Source organism: Ambystoma mexicanum, chromosome 3p (genome assembly GCF_040938575.1).
Source record: "Ambystoma mexicanum isolate Mex_15411 chromosome 3p, UKY_AmexF1_1, whole genome shotgun sequence".
Taxonomy (NCBI): Eukaryota; Metazoa; Chordata; class Amphibia; order Caudata; family Ambystomatidae; genus Ambystoma; species Ambystoma mexicanum.
The window spans coordinates 666,329,905-666,353,340 of record NC_090925.1 but is presented as its reverse complement, the minus strand read 5'-3'; the positions used below and the strand labels follow the sequence as shown (position 1 = coordinate 666,353,340).

General features: G+C 47.3%; 1 protein-coding gene across 1 annotated transcript in view; it reads left to right on the top strand.

Moving 5' to 3' along the window:
* The window catches only part of LOC138580697 (uncharacterized), an 82,870-nt gene extending 69,576 nt beyond the window's left edge, over positions 1-13,294 (top strand). Inside the window, exons 17-19 of the mRNA XM_069651441.1 lie at positions 304-342; positions 5,180-11,071; positions 13,097-13,294. Coding sequence (XP_069507542.1) covers positions 304-342; positions 5,180-5,314 — 174 coding nt within the window. The 3' untranslated portion in view covers positions 5,315-11,071; positions 13,097-13,294. The remainder of the gene's footprint in view (positions 1-303; positions 343-5,179; positions 11,072-13,096) is intronic.
* Positions 13,295-23,436: the final 10,142 nt, after the last annotated feature.

The window sequence follows — 23,436 nt, the reverse complement described above, 5'->3', positions numbered from 1 at the left end:
CCTTCAATGAAACTATGCAGAAGATGACAGCAGCAGAGCTATGCATGACAGTGCTTACAGTGATGCTTGCACAGGTTTAGTGACGTCATTGCTTGTGGGGATGCCTGCAGAGGGAGTCTGGCCTCTTTGCTTACAGTAGTGACAGTGATTTGCACTGATGTTGCACTATTTAATCATGAGGTTCTTATAAAATTGAGCAGCTCCCACTTGTAGTCCGTGGTTGGGAGGTGTACAGGGTGGGGAAGAGATTCTGCTGGTGCACCAGTTTTGCTTTACTAAAGATTTATTTCACTTCTTCTGCAGGGTGGTGGTGGCAGTGGTGGTTCTTCTGGTGGATTATTGGTAAGGTCAACTTTAATTCAAGCTCATGTCAGTTTTATTTGCATGGTGTTAGCACTGCATATATAACATACATACTCTATGCAAACTTTAAACATCTTTGTTCACAGTGATGCTTGTAGAGGTAGTTGGTCATCATTGGTTGCATTGGCTCTGGGAGATGGCAAGTCATCTCATTGCTCAGAGTAATTTAAGGGTCTGCCACGGATGTCGTAAATGCCACCTTTACATCACTGCAGAGCATGAGAGAATGCAAGCCGGGCTGTGGAAAGTGCGGGCACATAGGCTATCACGCCTTTTAGTCTGTGCTGAACTGGACCACCTGTATGGGATAAACCACACAGTGGTATCAGTTTGCAGGTGATGACTCCAGGTACAGCTTAATGCTCATCGGAAGAAAGTGAAGTAACCCCGGTGTGATCTGGCTAAGTCCTGCTGAGGTTGCAGCCTGGCCCTCACAGTGGCAAACCCGTAAGAACTGCACTCCTGACTCATGGTCTAAACTGGATAAATAAGGTAGCCAGAGCAGGTGGTGTGCAGCTGAGACATTATAAGACACTAGCAATGCACCGCAAGTTGACTACCTCCAGAAGTCTACACTATCGCCTGTGTTTCATAGTCTTTTGGTTAGATACCTGTCGCACCTGGCAGCCAAATCTCACATGCCATTGGATAAATGGCCTTCAAACCGTGGGTCAAGGTTGTTTTAGAGTGTTCCAACTGAGCGCCAATCTCATGTTGCTTGCAAAGTGTACTGCTAGGTAAACATATCAACATTTTCTAACTCTTTAACGTTATCCCTAAATCCTTCCATCAGTGATCGCTTTGGTCCTCTTAGCAAGATTCTTGCCTCGAACTCTTGTTCTGGTTTGTGCCAATGCATTGAAATAAACACAACAATGCTTGCCTTATATGTTCACTAATGTCCTATGCGGTGGGTGTCCATGTCATGTTCTCCAAGCTCTAGCAAAACGAAAGGTGATGGTTGGAAGGTTTTGAATAAATCATAACCACGGGCAAAGCTCTGGGCAACCCTCCAGACCATCGTTCTTCAGTCTGCCAAGCCATTACAGAAGGGGAAAAACCATATGCAAATCAGGCATGGTCCTACCCCAAAAGGGGCAGTCCAGCCCGAACTGCTAGGCCACATCCCTTCTGCACAAGACCACAAGCATCCCCAGACATGTTTCAGCGTTGTTGGGCGTCATCAGTGAGGAGTAGCTTGGGTCTCTAGGCCCGGCAGACTCGGGACCCACGTCTGGGCATACCCGTCCCACTCGGGGTGACTTTAGCAAAACGAAAGGTGATGGCTGGAAGGTTTTGAATAAATCATAACCACGGGCAAAGCTCTGGGCAACCCTCCAGACCATCGTTCTTCAGTCTGCCAAGCCATTACAGAAGGGGAAAAACCATATGCAAATCAGGCATGGTCCTACCCCAAAAGGGGCAGTCCAGCCCGAACTGCTAGGCCACATCCCTTCTGCACGAGACCACAAGCATCCCCAGACATGTTTCAGCCTTGTTGGGCGTCATCAGTGAGGAGTAGCTTGGGTCTCTAGGACCGGCAGACTCGGGACCCACGTCTGGGCATACCCGTCCCACTCGGGGTGACTTTAGCAAAACGAAAGGTGATGGCTGGAAGGTTTTGAATAAATCATAACCACGGGCAAAGCTCTGGGCAACCCTCCAGACCATCGTTCTTCAGTCTGCCAAGCCATTACAGAAGGGGAAAAACCATATGCAAATCAGGCATGGTCCTACCCCAAAAGGGGCAGTCCAGCCCGAACTGCTAGGCCACATCCCTTCTGCACGAGACCACAAGCATCCCCAGACATGTTTCAGCCTTGTTGGGCGTCATCAGTGAGGAGTAGCTTGGGTCTCTAGGCCCGGCAGACTCGGGACCCACGTCTGGGCATACCCGTCCCACTCGGGGTGACTTTAGCAAAACGAAAGGTGATGGCTGGAATGTTTTGAATAAATCATAACCATGGGCAAAGCTCTGGGCAACCCTCCAGACCATCGTTCTTCAGTCTGCCAAGCCATTACAGAAGGGGAAAAACCATATGCAAATCAGGCATGGTCCTACCCCAAAAGGGGCAGTCCAGCCCGAACTGCTAGGCCACATCCCTTCTGCACGAGACCACAAGCATCCCCAGACATGTTTCAGCCTTGTTGGGCGTCATCAGTGAGGAGTAGCTTGGGTCTCTAGGCCCGGCAGACTCGGGACCCACGTCTGGGCATACCCGTCCCACTCGGGGTGACTTTAGCAAAACGAAAGGTGATGGCTGGAAGGTTTTGAATAAATCATAACCACGGGCAAAGCTCTGGGCAACCCTCCAGACCATCGTTCTTCAGTCTGCCAAGCCATTACAGAAGGGGAAAAACCATATGCAAATCAGGCATGGTCCTACCCCAAAAGGGGCAGTCCAGCCCTAACTGCTAGGCCACATCCCTTCTGCACGAGACCACAAGCATCCCCAGACATGTTTCAGCCTTGTTGGGCGTCATCAGTGAGGAGTAGCTTGGGTCTCTAGGCTCGGCAGACTCGGGACCCACGTCTGGGCATACCCGTCCCACTCGGGGTGACTTTAGCAAAACGAAAGGTGATGGCTGGAAGGTTTTGAATAAATCATAACCACGGGCAAAGCTCTGGGCAACCCTCCAGACCATCGTTCTTCAGTCTGCCAAGCCATTACAGAAGGGGAAAAACCATATGCAAATCAGGCATGGTCCTACCCCAAAAGGGGCAGTCCAGCCCGAACTGCTAGACCACATCCCTTCTGCACGAGACCACAAGCATCCCCAGACATGTTTCAGCCTTGTTGGGCGTCATCAGTGAGGAGTAGCTTGGGTCTCTAGGCCCTTTTGGGGTGGGGCCAAGCCTGATTTGCATATGGTCTTTCCCTTCTGTAATGGCTTGGCAGGCGAAGAACGGTGGTCTGGAGGGTTGCCCAGAGCATTGCCAGTGGTTAAGATTAAGTCTAAACCTTCCAGCCATCACCTCTTTGTTTTTGCTATGTTCTCCAAGCTCTTCAGTGCTTAGGGGACAATACATTCAGATCCATATATCGACCAATCATGGCAATACTGCTAATATTTACACGGTTGTGCAGGTGTCAAAGTGTAGGGACTAAAAGTAGTCGAAGTATTCTCTCTAATGGCCAGCGTCTCCCGTCCCTCTGCTCCCCACCAATCCCATACTCCTGCCCCTCCTGTAATACAAACCCCATACATGGATCCTGCCTTTCCTCCACTCCATTCCCACCACTGTACTTCAAAAAGTGAAGGAAACACTGAGATAAAGTGCATCTTAAATGACCACGGTTACTCCCAGTCTTCTCCTCCAACACATGCAGCTTCATACACCCACTCCTTCTAATCACACACCATTCACATCTCTTAAAGGAGATGCCAAAGACTGAAGCCACGGTTACCTAAACACACACAGTTGTGCCTGCAGCAATCTCAGATTAATTGGTTGCTTAAATACGGAAGACGCACACTAATCACGGTGGCGCCTTGGCTATATGTGGGCTTGGGAATGTTCTTTATGTACCAAGCAGGCTACGAAATAAACAACATTAAGCCAGCGGATGCAAGGTAGCTCAACTGTATGTACAATTAGAGCAGATCCACCAGGTCCAAAGAATGAAAGTCCCAGTAAAAGGGCAACACAAAAAGAAAGAATGGTGCCCTTTGCCTGCCTCCCAGGAATGGTCATCAGATGACCAAACATGAGAGAACAATGGCTGCTTTTACCAAAAAGGAGGGGAAGAACGTAAGCTTTAGTTCTTCCCACTCACACTATGTAGTTGTGATTGCGCTACATACCCAGGGACATTTGAGGCAGCATATAACTGGACTTGTCCCCCCAGAAAAAACTCATCTGTGACTCATTGTTGAGCCTCACAGATGGTTTCCTTGGTGATCGGGGATGCCAAGGGGTGCTGCAGATGTGTCTTGAAATGGGTAGCCAAGGGAGATTAGGGAATGCGCCTTATTTGTAATTAACTTTCAGGCATTGTGCTCTGCAGAACAAAACAAATATTTACAGCACGCATTCCGTGATGTTCATGCGATATCCCCCAGGGTTTCTTCCAGAGCATCACTAGTTGTGTAGAGTTGGACGTCTGGTTGAATCCATCGGGTGCAGATTTTAAGGTGTATCCGCTGTGAACAGCCAGACCCACAGAGGCAGAAGTATTCATCTGTTCGTGGGAGATTTCCCTGCAGCGGGAGAATCCAGCACTGCTCATCTGTAAAATATTACAGGGGGAAACAACACACTCTTCATCATCAGACTAGCATGATTTAAATTGCAATATAATTATCGAGACCTTTCAGGAACACATTGAAAATAGTTGGTGTCAAGAAAAGTCCATGTTGTCCATCCTTAGACGTTCGAAAATGTCTGTTTTGTCTATTGCTCTGCTCAAATTGCGTACACCAAGAATGATGTGCATAGGTTATGTTATGTATATCTTATTTTATTGTAATGAGTCTTGTAGATCATAGACCCCTTACCATAATTGTTTCTTGGCTCTTAGCACTGAAACTCTCCATGACTGTGGTTACAGTGATGCTTGCAGTGGTTTAGTGACATCATTGCTTGTGGGGAGGCCTCCAAGGGGAGACCGGCGTCGTTGCCTACAGTAGTGACAGTGATTTGCATTGATGCCAGACTATGTATTTATGTTTTTATTTATTTATCTAACGTTCTTGTAAAATTGGGCACCTCTGGCTTGTGGGCCGGTGATAGGAGGTGCACAGGGTGGGGAAGAGCTCCTGCTGTTGCATTTGTTATGTCTTTGCTAAAGCTGTTCTTTCACTTCTTCTGCAGGGTGGTGGACTATTGGTAAGTTCATATCATTTCTATTTGCACGGTCGAAGCAGCACACATGGGACATTCCCTCTATTCAAACTTTCAAAGTCTGTGTTTACAGTTCTGCTTGAAGAGGTTTATCTTCATGGTTGATTCTTGAAGATGGCAAGTGGGCTCACTGGTTACAGTAGTGCAAGGGTCTTCCATGGATGCCGTACTTCGTATTTTTGTATTAAAGGTTCTTGATATACACTGAAATGTCACCTTTGCATCACTATAGAGCATGAGAGAATGCAAGCCCGGGGTGTGGAAGGTGCGGGCACATAGGCCATCAAGCCTATTAGTCTGTGCTGAACTGGACCACCTGTATGGGATATAACACACAGTGGGAACGGTTTACAAGTGATGACTCCAAAATCAGCTTAATGCTCATTGGAAGAAAGTGAAGTAACCCCAGTGTGACTTGGATATGTCCTATTTAGGTGGCAACCCGTCCCTCACAGGGACAAACGAGTAAGAACCGCACTTCTGACTCATAGTCTAAACGGGATACATAGGGTAGACAGCGCAGGCGGGATGCAACTGAAACGGTTCCCTGAATGGGGAAATAGCGGGCCCGCCAAGGTTGGAATAGCCCGGTATTTCCCCATTCAGGGAACCCGGTACCCGGAATAGAGGAATCCATGCCGGAAAAAGCGGCATGGTTACCTCCTTCCTCTTAATGAGGCCCATTGTGTAAACGGGATACATAGGGTAGACAGCGCTGGCGGGATGCAACTGAGACGTTGTTATAAGAAGCTAACAAGGCACAACCTGTCTAGACAGATGTTTACGCTTTCTACTGTGGCACACACTGTTTTCGATTGATACCTGTGAAGTCAGATTGGCAGCCAGACCTGTATGAGATGGGTGTATATCCTGTGAATCGTGGGTTACCATTGTTTTAGAGTGTTGCCACTGGGTGGTCCATCTCATGTTGCTTACAAAGTGCACTGCTAGGCAATGAAACATCAACATATTACAACTCTTTATTGTCATTCCTAAGTCATATCGCCAGTGATCACTTGTGTCCCATTACTAGGATTTTAGCCTTGCCCTCTTTTTGTTGCTTCTGCCAATGCAGTGAAAAAAACATGGAAAATGCTGTCCTTGTTCTATCCCTAGATCCATTAATGCTCCCTGGTGCGGTCGTTGTCCATGTCATGTACTCAAGCACTTCATTGCTGCGGCAACACTGCATTCAGGTTCACATCCCGACCAATCAGCGGAACATCTAGCGTGGCAACAGTGGGGGCATGGGGTGGCGAACTATGTGAAAAGTGTTGATTTTTAATTTGGGCTATTAGGCAGCGCTTGTGCCACCTATAAGTCAAAACTATTGCATTGGAGTACAGACATGGAGAAATATCATATGAGGAGGGACACAAAGCTTGTAGATGTTGTTTGGTAATTTGTCCACCATAGACTGCCCATGGTCATGCTAAACCCTATGGTCATTCTCACCCAGCTCCTGCAACTCTCAGCCCAAAACACCTCCTCATAGGACCTCTTTGAGCTTACTTTATTCCAGCCTTAGCATCCAACTTTGCACTTCAAGTGTTTGACAGTGTTGTCTCAAAGCAGTCCTCTGAGATATAATAACTTAGATGGAGTTGTTCCCTGGCTACTGGTGTAATAACAATGCCTTAGCCAAGATGGCCTTCAGCCACACGATTTATAATCACTATGCATTCCCCTCACTGAAGTCCTGTTCAAAGTATGCATTGACAAAACCAACAGTTTAGGCTTTGTCATAAGTATTGGGCATTTGCCAGACACTGCTATTAGATGCCCAGGTATTCACACTATTGTGCACCTGCTACCATCAAAACCTACCAGGGACGTAGACAGGGTAGGGCCTGAGCGGGCAAGGGCCACCCAAAACCTGTAAATGCCCACTTAGCAGCGCTGTGTGGGCATTTCCAGATGTTAATGTAAATGCGGTGGGTCCAATTGCATTAGCTTTAGGCCCCACTTGTTAGTCCATCCTGGCTACGCCTCTAGATAACACTACAGCGGCAGGGCCTGGCAAGTGCCTTTTCCATGCATACACAAAAGCTGAAACTGAAACTGTTGGCATGGCCAATGCTTATTTTTATTATGGCGGAGATCGAGGTACTCTCAATGTGTGGTCAGAGGGTGGCAAGACCTAACTCACCATCTTCATGGATTTCCATAGCAGAACCTATCATTCCAGCACAGCTTTGAGCAGTTGCAGCTAGTGAATTTGCAAAATTGAGGTATAGAAATATTTTTCTTGAATTGAACCAAGTGAGCATGCCTACACAGTAAGGCTGTGGACGGTGCGTCTGCTTGGAATCTTTTTTTTTTTTTTAAATCATGGGTTGCAACCATGCATTTCACAGCAAAACATTAAAACAATTGGGAAACAATGTAGATTAACACGCCGTTCTGCAGGACAACACATGGAACACCCCAACATTACACAGATATTTTTATTTTTATAACAGGTGTAGCTGCTGGTTGTCCTGAAAGAAAAACGACAAGGTATCACAACAATCTCTGCCAGCAATGCACCACTTTCAAGCAGCTTCTTCCCAGACTAGACCATGAGGCATCCCTCCCCTTCTTGATTTTTGTGCCCAAACAAATTAAATAGACTGTTCTTGGTTAATTACATGACAGCATTGCCCCAGTGAATTACATTTGCATGATGCTATTGAAAACGCAAAGGCCTGTCTCAACAATATATGCCTGCAGTGGTCACCTTTCATGCTGCTAGTGCCTAAACCATATCCCTCAATCGGTCTCAAAATATGCCACCATTGCACCACGATTGCACCCTGTTGTGCATCATGAGACTGTCTGTAGCCACAAACTGCACCTTTTCCCCAGACACATACAAATATATATATATATATATACACACAAGCACAAACGCATTCCGCAAACATGTTAAAAACATTATTAAACATAGAGTTATTTATTTATTTTTTTCCATGCGGCTAAAAGGCAAAAATGGTTACTTATTTCAAAATGAGATTGGAAAACATGAGATCCCTTTCAGTAGTCTGCAACCTGTGGCTCTCCAGATCCTTCACCATTAATTATTCTAGCAAGGACTAATGGAAGTGGCAGTCCAAAACAGTCTGAGAGGCAAAGTCTGCAGATCCCTGATGTAAACTGCCCTAAATGTATTAAGAAGTCCAAGCCTTATACACCACAAAGGAACCTTTGTGATAAACCCATCTGCTTGTAGTCATCATTTGACAAAGTTATTCATCATGTTCACAAGCTTTGCACATCAAACAAACATCTGTAACATATTAGGAGATCTGTTGAAAGGAAATAGCTCACCCTGTATTGTTTGCATGGCTGCCAGGGCACAACTAGGCATAAACGTCAAGGGGGGTGAGAAGACTAACACTTTCACATTGTCAGTTGCTAGTCCATGGTGCATGTCCATCTGCATTTTTTTATAATCCAATGTAAGACTGAGCAACACTCCAGTTGGAATATCCTTGAGGTATCAGTAGGCTGTCAGAAGTGAGGTCCTGGGCAACAACTCCAACTAAGTTATTAACTCAGAGAAGAATACTTGAGAAAACACTGTCAGGCACTTGAAGTGCAAAGTTAGATGGTAAGGCTTTATTAAAGAGTTCCCATGAGGAGGTGTTTTGGGTGGGGAGAGGTGGGGATGGCCATAAGGAGAAATTGATTTTGATCCAAGGAAGCCTGTGATAGGCTTAAGACTAGTTTCTGTAGAGGTTTAGCAAGGATGGGAAGATTCATGAGAGGTCTGTAGATCCACAAACATTTTTTGTTTTTTTTTGTTTTTTAGTGGGAGTGTAATAATGCCAGTTTTCCATTAAAATGGAATAGACCCTTAGTTGAAGCTGTTGTGGTGTAGGCGGCACTTGACATCAGCAGAATGTGTCGCGTGTTGCAACAACAGCAGCCTGTCTCAGGGTCAAATTCATTATCTGTTGGTTTAAGGCCTTGCATTTTCTTTAAAATTGCAGCTGGTCCAGCCTCTTGGAATGAAAGCCCACCTGCTTATGGGTAAATTGCGTTTTGGGATAAAGAGATGCATTGCCAGCGTGGGTATTTAGCAGGCAGTGATTTGCAGATACATTGCATTCTGTTTATGAAAAACGTGTTGATGATTTCACAGGGCTCTTTAGAGGAGTGAGCCCGATATTGCACACACCTTGGGATTAGTCATGTTTGCCAAAGATACACATATTGTTGGACGCATTCGCAGCTAATGCAGCCTTATCAGCCCAGTGTGGTTTCCGCTTTGATTGTGATAATGACCCTTCTATAGCTTAAATAAGGCAAGGTAAAATGGTGCCTTCTAAACGAAAAAAATATTCAGCGCCTATGCAATGCAATGAAAAGCAATATGCTGGCGCTATTATAGTAGCTCTAAAGCCTACAGGCACTGAAGACATAATAGAATGTGTATCCATCCGCACCTGTAGGCCATTGAAGGGCATTTTCCCCAAAAGCTTGACTTTCACAACCAGGAGCGAGATATTTCTCGTATTAGATGGATCAACTTTGACCCTCCTTTATGGAAAGGTACAACAATAAAAGCGCTCCAGGAAGTAGACATGTCGCTTTTCTCCACACTAGGCTGAGGGGCCATGGAGTGACCTATGACCTAATTAAGTCTAAAGGTGTGCCTGGTCCATAGCTTTGCTTAACTTCCCTTATTTGATAGCACGAATCACCTCCTTCGCCACAAATGGACGCGACTTGCAACTTGGAATAATCTCTGTTCTGACCGAGTCAGGCGCGAGCAACTCGGATGCTACGTGTTGCATTGTGCTCTGGCTGTAGGAAAACACATTCTCCAAGCAGCTGCACTCATGCCACTAGCGAACTCCACTGCATTGCTGCTTATTTGCAAACATCCACATTCCAGAAAGTCTTTACTAACTTGGACGTTGGAGTCTGCACACGATCATGCCTCACGTGTCCCGAAGCTTAACATGCCTTACTCATAGCTATGTGTTTATTCGCCTTCATAGTCACTTGGAAAGATTCCTCCTGCTGAACAAAGTCAGGGGAAGTCGCCAGCATGAAGGCGCGCATGCGCACTGCTAGCTGCAGGCAGCTTTGAGTATGAAGACCCCACATGAAGGAAGATACACTTCTGCTTTTTATTCAAGGGTGTGGGTGGATGTTTCCCCTGAGGCTCTAGATGGAAGGCGGTCTCCCTTAATCGGGATCTCTTAAGGGACCTTATATATAGCGAATTGTGCTTGTAACCTTTCTGTAAGTTTGTGAAATGATAATAGCAAAGCATCATCTGTTTGATTTGGTGTCCAGGGAGGCTCATTTTAGCGTTATTGATATCCTGACAATTCATTGCACCAAGGTGGGTGAGGTACCCTCGGTGAAGAGCACCTCGGCTTCCTTTTAATTTCTTCAGGACTGCCAGCCCTGTGAAAGTGTGTTTTCATTCTCTGCTCTCGGGCAGTAGTAACAAGCTCCAGCTGCCAGTAGGGGGCTCCTGCTTGACCACTACAGCAAGAGCAGACAATAGAAATAACATATAGGAGTGTTTCTGCTTAGAAAACGGATGCCTTCAAGTCCAATAAAAGCAGGACTTGGAGCCATATTTGCAGCAATTTTTTCCTGGGAACTTTTTTTTAACAAAAATATAAATATATCCTTTTCATTCTGACCAATATTTTTAGATGATAACATTTTTGAGTGAACTTCCCCTTTAATTACACTTGTTTCCTTGGTTGGAAATGGGGGTGGCTCTCAGATAAAGAAAACATCTTGTTTTCGAGGCATTTAAAATCTGACTGACTGAGGAGCCAATAGCAATATAATGAATACAATGATTGTAACTATGTCCTTATTTCTCTTCCCTTACAGGGTTAATGAACACGGGTGAGACACCTTTTCTTTCAATGTTTGTTAAACAATTGGCTGTTATTATTAGAACTCAGTTTACAAACGGAGAACCCTCTCCTACATCCGCGCGCGGCCCCCAAGGGGTTTCCCTCCAAGTCCACATCACCACTTCTGTAATGAGCTCTCCATCGATACGCACTCTTGTTCTTGAGGAACCCAGGGGATAATGTGATGTGGTGTTAATGGGCCCTGGCAGAGCTACAAGGAAACTTCAACACATTCTAATCCTTATGGTATTGGTATCCATCTGGGTAGGAACCGGCTGAACCTCAGCTGGCTTAGATCAATTGCAAACCCATCTTCAGAGTGTCGACATGTATAGATAGCGGTAGAACCACAGCGTTGTTTTTTTTATAATTACAGAGACCTTTCTGTAACCTCCATTATTTAAAACCAATAAAAATAGTTTTAGCTACTTTAATAAAGCTCCCTATGCGTGGCATTTAGTGCTCAGAGAGATGCTTCATGGTGAGGACTACGATTCCTAATTCACCTGTAAAAATACAGTGCATGCAGTTTCCCTCTCCAGCCCTGAGTTTGCAATTGCAAGCTTTCAGCAAAAGGGGTAATGCAAAGGGACATGGGGCACATTTGTGTGGGACAATTGCGGTAGCTGATGAGCATAGTAGCTTCTAGTGCTTGCACTGTATTTATAAATATCTCAGTTCTAAGGATCTGTGACTTGAAAGATGCTTAGGATTCAGAGGTGGGACGTCGACAATAATACTTAAGCAATATGCCATGAGCGGCGGGGGCATTTCCGACTCAGGTAATGCCCCGGGGCCCATAGTTATAGGCACGATAATGCCCCCGTCGCAAGGGGCACATTGCTATTAGTATCCCGGCCCGCAATATCTGCATGACCGAGGTACTAAAAGCATTTATTTTTGTTCTGAAACGCTGCTGCGCTTCGGGACAAAAAAAACGACCAAGAAAATGCCTTCAAGGAAAGGGAAAACAGAGTACGTTTTCCCTTTCCATGGCGGCCATCGGGAGTGGACACGCTGGGAACAGAAGTGTTGCCAGCACGTCCGTTCCCGAAAGAAGACAGAGAAGAAGGTAAGTAAGGTTGGGAGGGAGGGAGAAAAAAAAGGAAAAAAAGAACGCACCTGGGACCCCGCCGGGGGATGATGGACGCCTCCAGCTGTGTGGAGGCGCAGAGCAGGGATGGCCCTACTCCGAGTCTCCACATGGTTCCAGGCGGCCATCGCCCCCCGGGACAAAGGAGCAAGAAGGTAAGTGGGGTGGGGAGGGCAGGGAGGAGGGACGAAAGGGGAAGGGAAAAAAAAAGCCTTACCTGAGTCCCCAGTGAAGGAGCGAAGGCAGCCTCTCAGCCATGGGGAGACTCGAAGCGGAGATGGCCTTATCTGATAGCACTTCATAAGAACACGAGCAGGGAAATGGCACATCTTCGGACAAGAGGATGCACTCATCTCTGTGCATCCAAAGAGGCATTCACCCCTAATGGGAAAAGTACTTCAGGAAGTCAGACAGACTGCATGTTGTTAGAAAGGCAGGGTTATATCATTATATGTGTATATTCATGAAATATTTTCTAATAGAATAACGATGTACCAATAGTGTGCTTGTGTGTCGGAAAAATGTACATCACCCCTGAACCAAGATTAGTTAGTGTTGTTGCCTTGTACAAGTATCGGAATGTTTGACTGCCTGACACAATAAATGGCAAACACGTCACTTAATTGTGTCAAACGTGGCTGCTGCAGCCGCGGTCGCTACTTGGTATTTAAATATGTGATATTTCGTTATTATGGAGAACAATGCATACAGTATTAAGTGCATTATATTGTATTGTTTTCCCTCAGACACTGCTCTAGGGTGCCACCAGTTGGCACTTCCATGACATTTATTCAGAGCGCTGCCCTGAGGGGCTAGCAGCGGGCACATACTTGAGATGTTGCTTTATGAATGGATGTTTGAGTTCTGATATCTTCTAAGGGAAGATCCGTTCATTATTGTCTGGGTTTCTCTTTTTTTTAGGAATCCCCAGCCCCGGTGCTTCTGCTTACTGGAAGATCCCACAGATAGAGGAATGTTATGGACTCGCTCTTCCCCGCGTCTCCTCTCCGCATCGTCTACCATTCTGGCACCCACACAGATCTTGTTATTGTCTAGCAGCTTCCTGTGATCTTGCAGTTTCTTCAAATCTTTTTGCAATAAAGTGGCCAAAGCATCACACATCTTGCTTTGTCTTTTTTATTCATTGGGTGTGTGGTTTGGCGATGGTGTACAGGGCTAGGAATCGAGGGGTGCAAATAGTGGTGGCAGGTACAGATAAATTGGCTTTCCGTGTGAGAATAGGGCAAATACTGTGGGACGCCATAGTACTGGAGGGTGAGGAATGCGATTTGTAACTGGAAGGACGAGTCCAACTTTGTGTACTATTGGGCTGATGCACAGGGTGGTATAGCAGATCATAGGATGAACACCCAGCTAAGGATTTAATCCAAGTTCCATAAAAGTACATTCAGAACACATACATCATCAGCATAAATAATGCATTAAAATCATCAAGCAAATGAATCTCACTTCTTAACGTAATTCATCATTAATTGATTTTGGGTGTGTTTACATAGCTTTATTCAGCTGTAAAAACCAGAAAAGCAACAACAACATACACCATTTCAAAAAAATTTAAACTGAATTAGTTTTTACAAGACGGTCAGAAGTCATACTAAAGTCAGAGAGTCTTGGACTTTCCTAGCCTTAACAAATCGTTTAAAGCACATGTAAAACATGATTCATCTTCTTAATATAAAGATAATAAATTACTTGAGATATCTCGCTCTTCTTATCCATGCCCTATGGAGATACTTATTTTATTAAAAACACCACATCCAAATCAACTTTTTTTGTTGTTGTAACAATCCACAGCCTCAACAGCCTGTCTAATGTTCTTCAACCGGAAACATGGCAGCAGGTGTATTTTCCTCAGATCTGAATAGCCGTGGCAAAATATACTGGCCCTCATTAGGACCCTGGCGGAGAGGGTTTTACGCCGGCGTAGTGCATGGCGTACCTCTCCGCCAGACTACGAGTTCCCGTAGCGCCATTGATGATTTTTACACCTGCTTTTTGCAGGCGGAAAAATCCATGGCGCTACGGGACTTGTTGTTAATTACGCCACCGTAATTTACGGTGGCGTAATTAACGCCTTCCCCACTCCCATTATGCCCTATGGGGCAAGAATGGGAATGGGGAAGGGCAAAATGGGGATTGGGGACTTACCGCCCCGCCAAGGTCGGGATGGGGCGGTAAGTCCGCCAACCACCATGGCGGAATTGGCAGCTTAGCGCCATGGACCATGGTGCAAATTGCACCATGGTTCTCCGCCAAGGTCCTAATGAGGGCCACAAAGATGGCTTAATGGCTCTACTCTACTGAGTTGCCACTGACTTTACACTTTGAATCTACAGGAAAATACCAGTGTGCTGGGAATTGTGCCAGCTTCAATGTGTTTGTGCACAGTTGAATAAATAAAGCACAAGCACATTTAGGTACCAAACAATCTAAGTAAGACTCAAAGCCGATTGCAATTGTTCACTCTAAATATAAAGAGCAGCACAGGCCCTTTCCATGTTCCCAAAGGTACGTTCATTGCACCTTTCTTTAATCAACTATTTAGAGCTCCGAGACAGACCTACAGGACTGGAACAGATATCTAACACAATCAGTTCTACAAACCCGTTTGGAATGAACTTAAGCCAAGGCAAGGAACCTAAGCCAGATATTACCTGCAAAACTGGTTAATGCTTCTGTATATTTGCCAAGTTCCGGATAACTGCATATTATGGACCAATATAGCAATGGTTTGTTTACAATAACTTCAGAAATCTGTCTAAGATTAAATTCCAGGTGTGAACTAGCCATCGGAGCACCCTTGGACTGCGAAAGTACAGGTCTCAAAAATATGTTATCAGCCACTTTGAGGTTAGTAAGTGTACAATGACCCCACAACCCTGCCCCATAGAAGGTTGCCGCCCAGCCCTGGACTCTGTACAGTTTAAGGGCGGGCCAAATTTTACCCCTACCATGGATGTTATGGAAACAACTAATTCCACCACTGTATTTTTCAAGCGTCGTAGTCGCCTTAACAAGGTGGGGTGACCATGAGAGATCCTTAACATGATTTTCTTATTACACTTTGGGGCAAATACCATCACCTTTGTTTTGTCTGTATTCAACACCCTCGATAATTCTTGACCTTTGCCAATAAAGGGTTGCAAGTTCTTCCTAAGTCCCATTGGTGTGGGATAGAGTAACACTGCATCAACGGCGTAGAAAAGTGCCGGAAACTTATCCTTACCCAATTTGGGAGAATCATAGTTATAAACAAGTAATTCCTCAATAACGTTGTTAAGATACAAACAACGCAGCCCTGGCGAACCCCACTCTCCACCTCAAAATACTCTATATGCAACTAAATTTTGCATATAATTTACCGATTTAGCAATATGGATTTAGTACTTCATTGTTAGGAATTGACTTTCATAATGTCTTCTCTGATTTTAAAAGCCTTAAGAAAGAATGGCCCTCATTACGACCCTGGCGGAAAGGGCTTTACGCCGGCGTACAGCATGGCGTACCTTTCCACCTGACTACGAGTTCCCGTAGCGCCATGGTGATTTTTACGCCTGCTTTTTGCAGGCGGAAAAATCCATGGCGCTACGGGACTTGTTGTTAATTACGCCACCGTAATTTACGGTGGCGTAATTAACGCCTTCCCCACTCCCATTATACCCTATGGGGCAAAAATGGGAATGGGGAAGGGTAAATGGGGATTGGGGACTTACCGCCCCGCCAAGGTCGGAATGGGGCGGTAAGTCCGCCAACCACCATGGCGGAGTTGGCAGCTTAGCGCCATGGACCATGGTGCAAATTGCACCATGGTTCTCCGCCAGGGTCGTAATGAGGGCCATGTCTTTAGTGCCCATGCCGTTTCTTCAATGTTGGCGCTTAAAAGAAAAATGAAAGCTCATTGACAATGGCGAAAATGTTCTTTTAACAAAAGAGGACTAATATAGTGGGCCTCATTACAACTCAGGCGTTAAGGGTTAACGCCACCGTTAACCCTTAACGCCTGATTCTGATTTTAACGCCTGCTTTTAGCAGGCGTTAAAATCCATGGCGCTAACCTGCCATGGTGCTAATTACGCCGCCGTAATTTACGGCAGCGTAATTAGCGCCTTCCCCACTCCCATTATGCCCTATGGGGCAAAAATGGGAATGGGGAAGGGAAAATGGGAAATGGGGATTTACCGCCCCACTCACCTTGGAATGGGGCGGTAAATCCGCCATCCACCATGGTGTAAACGGAGTTTACACCATGGTGGTAAAGTTGGTGCACTTAGCACCAAGGTTGTAATGAGGCACAATGTTTCTTGGGAATTGAATATGTGGAACATAGCAACAGAAAATGGCATACCTGACGATTCCACAGTTTATACATACATGCTCAGACTATTTTAGAAGTAATACAGAAATTATAAACACATTTGATACAGTGAATGCGGCAGAAATATTTGAAAAAGAAGGGAACGCCTAATAGAAGAAATTCGTCTTGCAGGTGGGGGCAGGCGAGTTGAAGTCTCAGTTTCCATGTGAGGAAGGATGGGATCTACTTTCTCGTGTTTTTCTTAATGCATTTAAGTGCAAATGCTACATTTTCGTTTTGTGCAATGTTTGCATTTCCATAAAATATTTCCTATATCACCTATACTTTACTTAGTATTTTTTTAATGTATTTGTTTGTTTATAATATATATTTTTTTATTTTTAAATTGTTTTTTATTGGCATTTGTTGAAACAAGAGCAGGGGGCTAATTGGCCAACAATATGGGGTGAAATACCCCGTAACATTTCAAACAACAATAAACCCCTCCATTATTCAACCCCCTCCTCCCCACACCCTAACCCCCTGTCAGGGGAGCAGACGCAGGAAGGACGGACCGGGAAAATCTATAAGTAATTGAATCTCATGGGGCAGTGTCTGGGCGCTTCAACCACCAATTACCTCCAGTGTGCTCCCAATTACCTCCAGTGTGCTCCCAATTACCTCCAGTGTGCTCCCAATTACCTCCAGTGTGCTCCGCATATGAACACAGAGTCAAAATAAAATGTCTGATGGGGCTGGATCCGAATGTCCATTCAAAGCCCGCTTCAGGGTTCTGTTGTAGTGAAGACGTCCAAAAATTGGGACCATTCTGCCTCCACGGGCAGGCTGCTACCCTGGATGGCTGCTGTAATTTCCATCAAATATATTTCTTTGGCCGTGCCCACCCATTCCCTCAGCGATGGGAGCGCCAATCGCTTCCAATGTCTGGCCCGGGGGGCTCCCGCCACTAGAAGTAAGAAATGTGCCAGGGGTGGGAGTTTTCTCCATTGTTCCTCTCTTCTCTCTAGGCCAAAGAGTACTAGGATTGGATCCAGACTATAGGAACCCCCCTCCTCAACTCGGATCCACCCCAAAACCTCTGTCCAGTACTCTATACCTGACCGGCATGACCACCACATATGCCAATAATTGGCCCTCTCCCCGCACCCATGCCAACAGTGGGGGTCAACTGCTGTAAATATCCTAGCAAGCGAGACTGTGTAAACATTTTATGGTGTGCATCTTATATTGGCAAGCTATCGATGTCTTGAAGGCCCTCCCACAAATCCAAGCCCAGAGTCTATCTCTCAAATCCAGGCCCAGGTGACTTCCCCATTTCATTCTAAGACTTCTAGTTGCATCTTCTCTCGGTACCAGTAATGCCCTATAAAGTACTGAAATAAGACCCCTCATATCAGTGTGGGTGTCTAGGACTTTCTCCACTGGGTGAGGTCTCTCCGAATCCGGGTTTTCAACTTTGCGGACATGAGTACACCTTTGAGTGGAAGATAAAGTAGGGGGGAGAGGGTACCAATGCCCATTGCTTCCTCTAGGTCCTGGATGCCTATAAACCAATCACCCCGAATCAGTTGGCCCACTCTAGCGAGCCCCGCCTCAAACCAAGCCCATTATTGCCCCACTTCAGGGATAGCGTCTCTCACTGGTGGGGACTAGATATGGCTCAATGGTGAGGGCCAGGTCGTTATCTGACCCGTTCTACCTCCTTCCCCTAGGATCTCCCACATAGTCCTCAGGTAAGGGTGTTCTCTGATGCACTTCGGAAGCTTGGGGAGAGGGACCCACAACCATTCCCCAAACGTAACAGGACGCATATGGACATTTTCAAGGTAGGCCCATTGCTTGTCCTTGTCTTCTCTAAGATGAGGGACCAGTGTTCTGAGCTGTGAGGTCCTATAATACGCCTGTAGGTCTGGGAGGCCTACACCTCCCTTTTCCTTAGGGAGCGTTAGTATCTCATAACGCACCCTGGGTTTTTTGCCCTGCCATATAAATCTCACTATGCTGTGTTTGGCTTCTTTTAAATAGGGAACCATCTGGAAAAGGTAAAGCACTCTGGGAGAAAGTTCATTTTGACGGCGTTGAGTCTACCATCCACAATATCTGACCTCTGCCCCAGTGTTCCATCTCGAAAAATAATCTATCAAACATCTGGGGGTAATTGGCTTGGCCTATATCCCTATCGGGTCGTACTATGTTCATGCCCAAATACTTTAACTCCTCTGTTTGGATGCAAGGCCTAAGGGTTCCAATTTCTTCATATCCCTGGCTGAATTGGGGGCGAAGGGAAAAATCACTGATTTGTTCACATTGACCTTAAACCCAGAGAAACCACCAAATGTACTGATTACCTGGAGGGCCGCCGGGACGGACCGTGCCGGGTGGCGCAGGTGGAGCAATATGTCATCCGCGTAAAGGCCAATTTTGAAAGTTCTGTCTCACACTTCAATACCTCTCACCACTATCGCCCTCCTAAGTTCCTCCGCCAACAATTCCAAGGTCAAGGCGAAAAGAAGTGGGGATAAGGGACAGCCTTGTCTAGTCCCCCAATGGAGTTGTATGAATGGGAAAAGTGCCCATTAACCAAGACCCTAGATGACAGGTCCTTATAGAGGGCCCCGATGGCCTGGCGAAGTCCCAACCCAAATCCAACTTTCTCAAGAACCCTATGCAGGATGTCCCAGGCTACCCGATCGAAGGCCTTCTCTGCGTCTATGGCCACCAGGACTGGGTTACCCCCGCAACCCCAGACTCCCGCATGAGAGGCAGGGTCTTTTGCATTGTGTCGGCCCCTTGCCTCCTTCTTATCAAACCAACCTGATCCGAATGAATGAGCTTTGGCATCCAGACATTCAGTCTTGTGGCAATTATCCTGGTAAACAACTTTGCATCTACGTTAAGGAGGGAGATAGGTCTATAGGACCGGCAGTCAGTGGAATCCTTCCCTACTTTAGGAATTAGTGATTAAAGCTTTACCAACCGAAGGGGGAGCCCTCCCAGTCACCATTATATGGGTGAATAATCCCGCCAAGAATCCCGCCAGTTGCCCGGAGAAGGCTTTATAAAATCCTGGTGTAAAACCATCCTCACCCGGGACTTTTCCCAACTTCAAACCCACTATCGCTACAAGGACCTCCTCTGCTGTGATTGGGGCATCCAACACGAGGGCCTCACCATTCCCCAGCCTAGGCAGGGGTATCTCCTCCAAATAGTCATCCATTGTCGCTCCGTCAGGTCCGCCTTCTGCAGCATAGAGAGATTCATAGAAATTGGTGAATTCGCCAGCTATTGCATTTGGTTCTGACTCTGACCTGCCTCCCTCCACCTGGACCCTATCAACCCATCTATCTGCCCGTTGACCATGAAGCCTAGCTGCTAGCATAGCATTAGCCTTATCCCTTTTCTAGTAATATCGTTGTCTCAAATACTGGAGGCTAGAGACTGCTTTCCCCATCTCTAATTCCTTCAGCTTGAGTCTCTTACTAGTGGCAGTCTCCTGATCCCTCTTTCTCTTCTCCAGCCCCTTCCCCTCTGCTCTGCTCTTTACAGGAGGTGTATCTCTCCCATCAGGTTCTGTGCTATAACTGACCTAATTCTCTTTTTCGCCGTCCCTTCTCTTATTGGTGTGCCCAGCCAGGATGCTTTGGCCTCATCCCATACCATCCCCTTCTCAACTGCCCCTATCATTAATGGCAAAGTATTCCCTGACATTACCTTCCATCTCCTCCTTAAAGAGTGGGTCCCTCAGAAGGAGATCATTGCAGCGCCAGAGTGACTCCCTGGATTTTAGCCCAGACATTATAATATCTACCCACACCAAATCGTGATCTGACCAGCTAACTAGTCAGATCTCTGATCTATTCACCCTACTGGCCTGTTGGTGTTCCATGAACAAATAATCTATCCTCGTGTTGGAAACATGGGGTGCGGAATAAAAAGTAAATCCCCTGGTCGTCGGGTGGATATCTCTCCAGACACCCAACAGGCCCTGGTTCCACATGAAATAGGCAAAATCCTGCTTCGCCCGCCCTTCTCTAAAACCTGGTAAGGTGAGTCCATCACTATGGTCTATCCCCCAGTCTGCCCACATGTTAAAATCACCTCCCAATACAAGAAACCCCTCCACTCTATCCAGAATCTCCCTCAGTGTCTCCTTCAGAAATTGCATCTGGCCTATGTTAGGACAGTATAGGGCTGCGAAAGTTATCCTGATGTTGACCAGGTTCCCTGAAACCACCAGCGCCCTCCCATCTGCTCTCCTCCAGGTCGACACCTCTGAGAGTCTATGCTTCCGCCAGATCAAGATCCCACCCCCGCTCTTAGTAGGGCCTGAAGCCCAGAATGTCTGGCCCACGTGGGGGCCCAGAATATGCCTCTCCTCCCCCACCACCAACCTAGTCTCCTGGAAGAAGAGGGTGTCCAGGTCTGCATTTCTCATTCCCCTAACCAGCATGGTGCGTTTCGTGGGAGAGTTGAGGCCCTTAATATTAAGAGTCCCAACCTTAAACATTTCAGCCCAGCCATCTTTCTCATAAACAGCCATCACGGAGCGCTAGGTTATACAAGTCTGCGCCAGCCATATGTTGCCACTCCTTTTTAGGCTCAGTCCCTTGTCCGTCGAATGTCCTGTTCCAGATTCCCTCCGCCTCCAAACCCACCTCCCTCCCTCCCCCCCTGTTTGAGACGCCTGTCCAAGAGCAGGCCACCATGGGTCTCGGAACGGTGGTCCTCTGTCGTTCTCTCTTTCTCCACTTCTCCCCCGGCAGGGGTCCATCTTTTCTGGCTGTGACTATGGGAAACTTTCTGGGCTGCCATCCATACCTCTTAGTCCATTCCATCTCCATGTGTCGGTGTGTTAGGTTTCTTGAATCTCCTCTTCCCCTTCATCTTCTTTTTGTAGGTGCAGGGACCTTCCGGGGCCCTGGAAGGATTGGGGGGATGGGGCATTGCCCCGGTCTCCCCCGAGGTGGTCTCATCACCCCTAAGGACCTCGAGCACTTGCATTGCTTCCTTCCCACTCATTACCCTGTAGTTGAATCCATTTCTTTCAAAGGACAGATCGAACAGATATGACCACCGATACCTGATCTCCTGTCCGGTGAGCCAAAGCATGAGGGGGTGTCATTCTCTGTGGTGGGTGAGAATTAGGGTCGAAAGGTCCTGATATGTCTTGATCGTATCCCCTTCGTAGGCAAAGCTCTCCAGCCTCCTTGCCTTCTCAAGTACCTCAATTTTTTCTCTGTAGCGGAGGAACTGCACTACTATGGAGCGTGGGGCACCCCTACCCCCACCTCCGGCCCTGTGGGCCCTCTCCAGCTGGACTTATTTGCCCCCCTCCAGGGTAAACAGTTGGTTTATTAGCCCTTGAACCTTCCTTCCGACGTCTGCTGCTGTCTCTCCCCTCTGTTGCGTAACCCCAAGGATGCAGAGATTATTACGGCGTTCCCTATTTTCAAGGTCATCCATTTTTAGGAGCATGTCCTCCTCTCTCATTTCTAAATCAGTCAACCTTGCCTCATATTTCATGTCCAAGAGGTCTGTCGGGAGGTGGTTGTTCTCCATTCCCTCCATATTTTCTTAAAGGGTATCCACCCTCCCCCTCAAGTCGCATATGGAGGCTTGTATATCGGTCCCGATTGCATCGATTTCCTGTAGAATGTCCTTAAGGTCATCTCTGGTAAGGGCAGGGGCCATGGGAGCGTCTTCTTCAGACATATTGGTAGATTCCTCCCTAGGCAGGGTACCGAGGTCAAGTGGAGTCCACCTAAACGCTGTAAGGACAGGAGTGCTTGGGTGGGGGCCTTATAGGCTGAAGAGATTGTGGGCCCCTGCGTCAGATTCACCGGATGCATTGCCAGGTTCCTCCAATGGCTTGGACCAGGTTCTGGATCCCTCTGTTTGGGGTATCTAACCCCACGTCAGGCGGCTGTCGCCTTGTTAGATCATATGAAAGCTCAGTGAGGCCACGTAGGGGGCGGCAGACTCCCCTGCACCAGAGGTTCCTGGGGAAGTGTGCTGGGGACGGGGCCCCCCCATGGAGTCAATGGGCTTGACCCGCTCAGCCTTAGGGGTGGTACCCTCTCTCGTCTGTCCTAATCCACTGGTTCAAGGTTCAGGAGCGTTGAGAGTCCCCCCCTCCATGTAGAGCTGTGGCACAAGAATATCAGCAGGGTATTACGGCTCTCCCTACGTTTGTGCCCTAGATTTTGCCACAGGGGGCCGATTCAATTATAGGAGGTTGTGTGTGGGGTCTAGGCCAGTTCACATCCAACAGGAAACCGGGGCTGAGCGCAGACCGCCCCGGCCCGCGAGTGGTCCCGTGTCAGGGGAAGCTTTCGTACTTGTAAGTCTCCAATCACCCCCTCACAGGCAGTCCGGTGGCCCAGAGGACGCCTCGAGTAGCGACTGATTCCAGCTTCCCACCTCTCCGTACCTTCTCATGCTGATGTGGTGCCCACTCTGCGGGGAGGGGGGGAGTGCGTCCACTCCAGAGATCCCTTCAGCGGATCTCCCTGTCCGCACGGGAAGATGTGCCCACAAGGGAGAACCGAGCTATGCTCCTCTCCACGAACTCCGTGATGTTCACAGTCGATGAGGCCGCAGCACCCCCGCTCACTGTGGGATGCACACGGTTCAGGTCTTTGTTGGCCAGGGGCCCTCAGGCAAGCACAGAACCCCCAATGTCGCAGATCCGAATGACAGGACCCTCGTTCCTCACAGTGTGCTGGGGTGTTCGGGGACACACTCACGTCACGCCGGTGATGCAGAAACAGCCCCGGGTGCTCCAAAAGCCCAGGGGGGAGGTCTGCTCTGGCTCTCCCTGGGCCCCCTCCACCAGGGCACGGGCCGTGGAGCAGGGTCCACGCGCTCCTCGTGGCCCGCAAGGAACCTGATTGGGCCCAGTCACCACTCTTGTATCTGTAGACTC